An 8,950-nucleotide genomic window follows, 5' to 3' on the forward strand; every position below is an offset into this window, starting at 1 on the left:
CAAAACAATGGTAATTGGTCAATTTTGCTACAAAGGAATCTGTTTGGTGGATTATTGGACTCCCACTGCATTTTAAAATCCCATCTCCATGTAATAAAGGCTAACTGTCTCTGTACCTTTGACTGTAGAAACTTGGGGCAATTGACTATAAACTCTACTTGACTTCGCTCTTGTTGTCTTCTTGGCCCCCCGGTTAGACCCCAAATGGCTGGCGACATAGTGTGTCCATTTTGTAATTGGCGAAACCTGTTCCTCTGTTGTTTTTTTCAGGTCTGTTTTTTCGGATTGGTCCAAGAAGAAAAAAATGTTTTGCACCCGTATGATGTACTGGTCCCTACACCTAACTGTTGGTATACCATACTATGTGTGTTTAGTCCTATGTCCAACCTTACTGAAGGCAACTTTTTTTTTTGGCCAAACTTTTTTTTTATTCGCTCGCTCGCATCAGTTTTGGAGTTCCCGGAGGATGTCATCCATATAATCAAATCAACATGGCCTAATGTAACAAAACTGTAAAAAGGGTTGATATTAATCAGTAGTTATTGTGGAATTTATAGATTTAGATGTTTTATGCTGTTGCAATGTATAATTTGGTGGGACTCAAAGTTATGTCTTCATTATAATATTATGAAGAGGTGAATGTTGATAGAATTGTTACTTTGACATTACAAAATAAAAGAAATTAAACAGTCACTTTTAATTTGTGCACAGATTACAATAGATTGACATTATGATGTGTATTGCACATGGGACCAAATGGAGCTTTTGAACCACAGCAAAGTACAATCTTCTCAAGACTGTCAAGTTGGTAATTTTTCAAAGACATATTTATCTACATGTTTCCAAAGTTTTTTATGAAGTGAGTGTTACTACTAGTACATTCCACCTCAGTAATGTTAAAATTGATTGTAAATAATGGTGAAATACAATGCAAAGTGAAGCTGACTCATGGGTTCTTTTTTGTACTTCATGTAAGAGGCAGTGGTTAGTATTTAAACGACATTGCACAAGTGTCAAGTTGAACTGTTTTGTTGAACCTTCTCCCTGAGATAGCTGTATAATTATATTCTTTCAGCACCGAGTTTTCTGTGCACATCTGTACTTTTACAGTATAATGAAATTTGAAACAGAATAGTGATGCTTACAACATTTAACAGGCATTAGATTAATATGTATATTTTTTATGATGCTTGCTCTGAGCCAACTTCTTCACTTTTACTTACAAACATTGAAATTAGTCTCATCTACAGGACATTCCGTTTCATCTCATCCCTTAGTCTAACCGTTGGGGCACCACAGAGGACATGTCAACCAGTTTTCTCCACCCTTCTCGGTTGTCTGTATTTCTTTAGGTGTTTCACTTTGTGTGTGTATCATGTCTGTCAATTCTCTGATATTATCTTCCCTGTTGTCTTCCCCTCTTTCTTGCCTACTGGATAGTTCCCTGGATGATAGTTTTGGCTAGTTGCGATGACTGACACATAGCTGTATAACTTCATGAATTGGTATCTTCCCACTGGCTTTTTTTGCAGCAGACAGTAGGACTGGTTGCAACTCAAGGACCAAGTGGTGTTTACTGCTTTTTCTTGCCCTCCATGATGGCCTTCATTCGTCGCTTGGCAAAATTTGTTGACATCCTGTTAAACAGATAAAAGGTATGTCTGACTCAGCATGTTTCAAAATCAACATAGATCTAAGGAATGTCTCAGAACTTTATATCTAATGTACCAAAATAACTGCCCAAAAGTTCAATAGATGTCTAACTTGAACCCAAACTCCACCCCTGTAACTCCATCATAAAATAAAAACATGGATGATTACCTCCTTGCCAGGGCAGGTACTGGCAGATAACTGCTGATGTAAGCGTAGGTCAGGTAAGGGTGCCTCGCTACCCAGATCTCATCTAGCCTGTTAGCCATGCCGACTGCGAGAAGTCTCGCACAGCGGGCTGTGGGCATGTCATTATCACGCATGGGGTCCATGGTAGGGTCCAATGTGCCAGTCTGTAGGAAATGTACATTGAAGCAAATGAGCCCGTAGATGTACATTTGAATGTCAATAAAGCAATGTTGATTTGATGATATGGATGGCATCCATGCAGATGTGTTTAATAGTCATTTGTTCAACCTCCCTGACCACTTGGATGAAGGCAACTTTATCAAAATAAAAATCTTATTGGACATTCGATCAGTTTTGGGGTTCCCATAGGATGTCATCCATATAATCAAATAATCAAATCAACATGGCCTAATATGAGGATTTCAGTAACAAGAATATTTTACAACTTTGCTGCCAAAATGCTACATTATTAATTTAAGCACCTTGAAGAACCATTCAGAGAAACTCGCCTAACCTTGTCTGGTTCTCCCGCCATCGAATTCTTCCCAACATTTGATACAACTGGCCCAGGACAGGCCAGGAGTATGTTGATATCATACGAGCTCGCAACAAGCTCAGCTCGCAATGCTCCAAACAATCCCTAAAGCAAAAGAAGTGACAAACACACATTGGTTCAAATGTCAGCAGTCATTTTTGAGCAGTCACAATTGAGGAAAAGGGAAACACTTCTTGCTCAACAAGATTCGTACTGTTTAGATCAAAGTAGTCAAACTCAGGAGGAAATACAAAGAAATAGCCAAAGAAAGAAGTGTTACACCCTTATGATATTCCTACACCCACTAACTCACGGCAGAAGGGTATCTGAATGGCAGGTGGTCCTTATGGCTTAGTTATGCATAGATTGCCACCAGTATAGTTTTGTTAAATCTTCAGCACAGTACTTACATGAATGGCAAACTTGCTCCCACTGTAGGCAGACCCCACAGGAGTGGGGATAAAGCCTGACAGGCTGCTGGTGACCATGATCTGCCCCTTCCCCCGCTCCATCATGTGCGGAAGTACAGCCTTCGTCAGGGACACCTGGCCCAGGACGTTCAGCTCCAAGATGTGCCTGTCCCCAGCCAGGCTCGTCTGCCAGAACACAGACCGCTGACTGCGGCCACTGTTGTTCACCAGGACGTCAATCTTGGTGAAGAAAAGGAAAAAAACGTTAAACTCTTAAGGTGATACAGGCTGATCATATTCATTTTTTTTCATCGGTTTGGCTGTTGCTGCTGCTGAGCACACATGGCCAGGGCTGACCAACTAGTCTGTGATAATTTTTTGCAAAGGTCTAGCTCTGCTGACAGAGACAAAGACAGACCAAATGGAATTTGACATGGTCTAAATTAGCAACAATAGTCTAAATTAGCACATAAAAGCTATATTATAAATGATCTTGAATAGAGTCTATTGAGGGTATGGCTGATTGTAATTTTTAATATCCAACCAGCATACTAGCTTGTATACTAGAAAAACTATCAATAGATCACTTCAATAAGAGATAGTGAATTTCATGTGCATAGGATTCCTTTCACCATTTGGCATACAAAAATGTGACCATACCCTGCCAAAGTGAGCGAGAACCTTCTCCACACACCCAGCGTGGGTGTCAAAGGCAACAGAGTCTAGTGGTAAAACCAGGACGTCATCGCCAGAAACTTTCCCTGTCCCTGAAAAAAACACAGCACAGTCCTATTTTTACACAAAAAGATGTTCTATGAAGGAGGTAAGTTTTTATTATCCAATTGTCTTGTCAATGGTAACTGAGTTATTCTATTCCTCAGGCCTGGTATCACCCACCAATTTTGCTGCTAAAGGTACCACAATGGCCAATTTCAAAAATTGATGCTACAGTCATATACAGACATAAAGCTGTGACATTTATAGAAGACATATATGATGCTAGCTGGAATAATACAGTTCAAACTTTTTCAAATGTGTATTTTAGCATTGCAAACAACTTTAAATTTATCTCAAGTAGGAATGCAATACAGTATTACTGTACTTAAGTTCAAGACATTTACCAAGGCAAGATTCCTTGACTCTCCTTAGCTCGTCCTCCCTCCTGGCTGACAGCACCAGTTTAACCCCTGTCCTGCTAAGCTCCACAGCCAGGGCCTCTCCTATCCCGCTGGACGCTCCTGTGATCCACACCACCTTACCTGCCAGCTCCCCTGCCACAAACATTATAGGAGGCAGATGTGCTGGTTACGTACTTGTAGTTGTAAGTATACAATCATGTAGATCTAGAACTTCCAGTTCTTTGATGTCACACTTTTCTCTGCTGACATGCTCTTCGTGATAAAAGTACATGTATCAGGTGATTAATGTATTGAGCTCTATAAGCCTTTGGGCAATATGCTTGCAAATAAAGCTACAATGTACATGTATTACGAATTATATGTGTAACATTATATGCCACTCATTGACATTGCCTCACACTGAATGACAAATGTATAATGATGAAGAGATTTACATTACCAATACCAACCATTGAGAATGAACATGCAATGCAAAGGATGAACCCATTGCTCTCTTCCCCATGCATAATGGTCTATGAAGAATCATAGCCAATTGCTAGATGAATGATCAGACTTATACTTGTAGACCATTGCCATACCTGGAGACTTTCCGAACCTCTCGTACCACATGAGTGAGAGATCCCCATCAGACAGCAGCAGCCTCACCATCTGTACCAACAGGACCAGCACAACTCCAGACACTAGCAACTCCAGCATGGCGGAGATCTGGAACAAACAGGACATAATGCGAGGTTAAAGCTTTCGTCAAGTTAGGGACCACTCTCTTTTCATACGGGAGCGCCACCTAGTGGTGGGAAGTAGCTCCAGTCAGTATTACAGTGAGGAAGGTAGCACCAGAACCACCAAAATGTTGCCAAGTTGTGCAAGAAACAACATATACTATCCATTTATGAATCTGAAGGCATGCAAGGGCAACTGGTAGAGAGGGCCTAGTGATCTGAGTCAAATCCGATGTACTTCATGGACACTTTAACAAACCAAACCATCCCCAAAGACACTATATATCTGTGATCACCTTTTAATACCCAAAGCTCAATGTACATAAATCAACTCAGGTTGGACAAAAAATTACTGCAGTCTTGCAATCCTTCTTGTGCTTATAGCATTCAATGGTTCCTATTAAGGTTAAGCCTCTTAAGGGCACAATGCCCATTACCTCCTGCGAGCCTAACATAGTGCATCATACAATGTTAGAGATAAGATTTAATTCATATTCATGTTTTAAAAGATCAGACGTGTTTAACCTCCCAGACAGCTCAAAACGCGCTCCAAATTTACCTGCTCGAAGACCTGCACTGCACGTTGTTGTAATGGACCGAAGGCCAGAGGGCAAAGTGCCAAACTTCCTGCAGCCATACCACCATCCTCGCACTGCAGGTGGATTTTTTTAGCTGGGTTATTGTTCCGCGAGCAACAAACAATAAAAACGCCCCTACAAGAAGAACATGTAAACCTTTAATTGCTATGGAGCGGTAGTTAAAACTTAACATGTATTTGGAGTTATACTTTTAAGTGATCCGCGAACATTGCATACTGATATGCCTCCCCTATGATTACATTGGTACAACCAAAAAATTGTAAGTACAAAATACCAAGGCTGATCAATCATTGACCATATATTACCTTGTAATCAGATTGAACAGGTAAGTGAACTAGGTTCTACTAAATGACTGCAGCTAGAAGTTGTCTGACAATTTTGTAACAGGTGGTTGGTAGGTCAGTCCGTGCACTACTACACGTCTGCAATACGCCGAGTCGCCGGTAGGACTGCTGTTGTATTGGGACATGCGATAATCCACTTATCTTCAAGCAGATGTCCCACCAGTTCGAGTAGGAAACAGTAACGTTGTCGGAATTTACTGCTTCAAAGTTAAGGAACCACCCCATATACCTGCATATTAGTGCCAGGTCCCGTGCATATGTATAGTTACACGAGGGCAAAGACTTTATGTGATTGATCAAATCTGCATCTGCGCCACAAAAGAACCAACAGATATAACGTTAACGTTGACTTTACCGGTCCTGATGCTGACTGTTTTAACCAATGTTTCATAATCGATGCATGTACCAACGACGTCGCCAAGGGAAACTACATCGTCGCCGTGATAGGACAACCCAACATGCACATTCAGTCAGGGGATTCTTTTCGGATAAAACATAACGTTACATGTCATACTTGTAGACTTTGATACTCAACGGAGGAGTGACCACAATCATGTGGCTGTACGTGTTCTAGAACTGCATACTAAAATGCTATACATCGTAACTGTTTTTTCGAACAAGAGACAAAGATACACAGTGACGTATATTCTCGAACGCAGTGTTCGGAGACAAACCGACAGTGTCTGCGTCTGGCAACTGTAAACACAAGTTTCACTCAGTTTTGACTAGGAGGATCGTGACAATTCGGTTTTGGAAGATGGGTTTCATGAACGTGACAAAACATGGACTCGGTCTTGTTCTGCTGGCGTCGGTTGGCGCCCTGAGTGTCCTCTATGTGTCATGGAAATGCACACAGGGGGAGAAGAAAGACAGGAAGGGGAAAGGGGGCGCCAAGAAGGAGGAAGAGGTAGATGCGGCGCTCAAGCTGGATGATGTTGCCACAGGTGACGCTATTGCAGCCAAGGTACGCAGCAGCGATGTGAAACGGTTTTAAGTGCGGTGTTGAAACAGTCTTTTCAGTTTGAACGCGTCAAAAGTTTAGCTTCCGTCATTAAACGTATACGTCGCTTTGACACTTTACAGACTTGGACCAACGTATTTATAAGAACAGCCTGGTATCCAGTCCTGTCTTCTGTCCTAGATCCTCTCCGTATTTGCGGAGAGGACAGAAGAGACTCGGGAGCTATATTTAAGTACCATGGATACCAGGCTATTTTAAAACAACACGTTTTCCCCTCTTGTACATTGCGCGATTCTTACCTGTTCACGTCGTTCATAATCATTAACATGTAATTCATGACGTTTGACAGTTTTCACTTTAAAGTGCGTATTTACACGTAGGTGCAGGACTCTCCTGTTGCCTCAAATCAGACCTATGCGACGGAGCCTTTCTGTGGCCCCGCCGCATTCCTGCGGCGTGTGCAGGAGGAGAGGGAGCGCCTGACGGGGCGCTGTGCGGATGCTGAGATGTACCAGCACTGGAACCTGCCCTCCGCTGGTACGTCCTACACGAGGCCTTCAGGGAGTGAAGTCTGCAATTCTCACTAAACTTGCAAGATGTCGTTCTTAGCTAATGTCAAGTTCAACACAGCGTATGTAAACGTTAAAGCGCATGACATGTGTTTCTCTTGCCCCAAATTAAATTGCACATTGTCTTTTCAAAAAAGATCTACGTATGAAGCCATTTTCTCCTACGTACGCCCACTAGTTAGGAGAGGAATCTCCAACCAGATCCCGCTCTGTTTAGCTCATCTTATTGTTTTAAGTGCGTTTTTATGGTATGTTGAAAACGTCCTTTCTGTAGATCCTTTTCTCTTTCAACTTCTGCCGCCTTACTTGCGGAAAGCGAAGAAAAGCGCGGACCATTAGATAAAGATATGACGTTGAACACTGACCCGGACGCGAATACATTATTTCTTACAGTAATTGTATTAATCCAAATAAAAGATGCTGCACATCAAAGCGGTACTTGCTGTTTGGCACTCAGCATTTGGGAGGACTTTCACTTTAACGTTAATTTCACACGCAAATTTTTTTTCCAGTTCTGGAGCGTGTGAGGAGTGCGATTGGCCAGTCCATCCTCATCACTACCAACAAGAAGTCCACCATGGCCACCTTCGAGGAGCTGTGCCGGGTCGCCATGGTGAGTTTGTGGGAGACACATGTTGATAGAAGCGGATACATGAAGCTGTGTAGTCATGTTTTTTAAGAAGGATCTGTGATGTCGGGGAGAACTGTACTTAAGTAGGACGTGTTTGCCATGAAACACCAATGTTATAAAGACGCACAGATCGATCCTAAAGTTGCATTTCTTCTTACAGGCGCCAGGTGGCGACAACCCGTACCGACCAACGATGAATGACCTGGCTGCGTACTGGGACCTAGTGGAGAAGCAGGTGATTACAACGACTTGAAGTAATGATTAAAAGATATAACAGCATCTAATAATATGCACAATTTTGTCAGTCAATGTGTAACAATATATCCAACAACATTTCAGACCGGGAATTGAATAAGAAAGAAAGGTGAATACAAAAGCGCTTAAAAATGTACGTAGAAATATCAAACGTTAGTTCTATAAACTATAGACATTCTGTTGACTTCTTCACGTCTCGTAAGACTCGTATGTATCTGGTCCTTTGGAGTGAGTTGTACATTAAGATTTTTCCTTTATTATAAAAACAAGAGTTTATGAAAAAAGCAGGTTAGACTTCGACTGGTTTCTGCTTTAATAGCTTTTTTGTCGGCCCTACGCATCCTGTTTGTCAGGTAGAAAGTCCGACTAAAAAGGCCTAAAATGTCAAAAACAGCCGGAGCCTAACGTCTGCTTGGAAATTAAAACAGCCCCAACATACGTCTTGTTTCCTCAAACCTTCAGGTAAAGAAGATCGACCTGCTTTTCGACGAGGTGCACGCACTAGTGAAGCAGGAGACCATGATCTAGTTCTGACCTCTGTCAAGACAGTTACAATCGTATCTGCCGACATTTCCTTTTATGTGTTGCATTAAACTGTACTACAGTTAAGAGTCATCGTGTTATACCTGGAAGTTGGGGGTTTCCATTTGTACATGGATTTCTAGGAACGTCATATCTTTACTTCAGTTGTTTCAAAAGACAGACATATTGCAGTCACAAAGGTCACAATGTCTACCATGTATCACGTTGCATTTGCATATCTGTATTCCCATACAGTCTTCCAAGTCCCAATACTGATGTACACTCATGTGAAGTAAATAAACGTTAACGTTGTATGGGGTGTGTTCTTCTTTTGTCTCTGTGTTTATTTATGTTATATGGCAACGCTACTGTTTTGTCGGTAAACTTGGATGTCGCCACACAACGCGTTACTCATATTATCCTCATC

General features: G+C 41.7%; 2 protein-coding genes across 2 annotated transcripts; one reads left to right on the forward strand and one right to left on the reverse strand.

The window, feature by feature from the left end:
• Positions 1 to 707: 707 nt before the first annotated feature.
• Positions 708 to 5,481, reverse strand: LOC118413538 (dehydrogenase/reductase SDR family member 7-like). The gene is made up of 8 exons (XM_035817066.1): positions 5,202 to 5,481; positions 4,502 to 4,628; positions 3,906 to 4,055; positions 3,445 to 3,551; positions 2,785 to 3,024; positions 2,354 to 2,479; positions 1,822 to 2,003; positions 708 to 1,637 (listed from the first exon to the last, which is right to left on the reverse strand). Exons 1-8 carry the CDS (start codon positions 5,277 to 5,279, stop codon positions 1,574 to 1,576), a joined length of 1,074 nt encoding a protein of 357 aa, XP_035672959.1. The 5' UTR covers positions 5,280 to 5,481; the 3' UTR covers positions 708 to 1,573.
• A 483-nt stretch (positions 5,482 to 5,964) lies between these two features.
• Positions 5,965 to 8,837, forward strand: LOC118413548. The gene is made up of 5 exons (XM_035817077.1): positions 5,965 to 6,549; positions 6,927 to 7,083; positions 7,628 to 7,728; positions 7,907 to 7,981; positions 8,464 to 8,837. Exons 1-5 carry the CDS (start codon positions 6,343 to 6,345, stop codon positions 8,527 to 8,529), a joined length of 606 nt encoding a protein of 201 aa, XP_035672970.1. The 5' UTR covers positions 5,965 to 6,342; the 3' UTR covers positions 8,530 to 8,837.
• The last annotated feature ends 113 nt before the right edge of the window (positions 8,838 to 8,950 follow it).

This window comes from Branchiostoma floridae, chromosome 1 (genome assembly GCF_000003815.2).
Source record: "Branchiostoma floridae strain S238N-H82 chromosome 1, Bfl_VNyyK, whole genome shotgun sequence".
Taxonomy (NCBI): Eukaryota; Metazoa; Chordata; class Leptocardii; order Amphioxiformes; family Branchiostomatidae; genus Branchiostoma; species Branchiostoma floridae.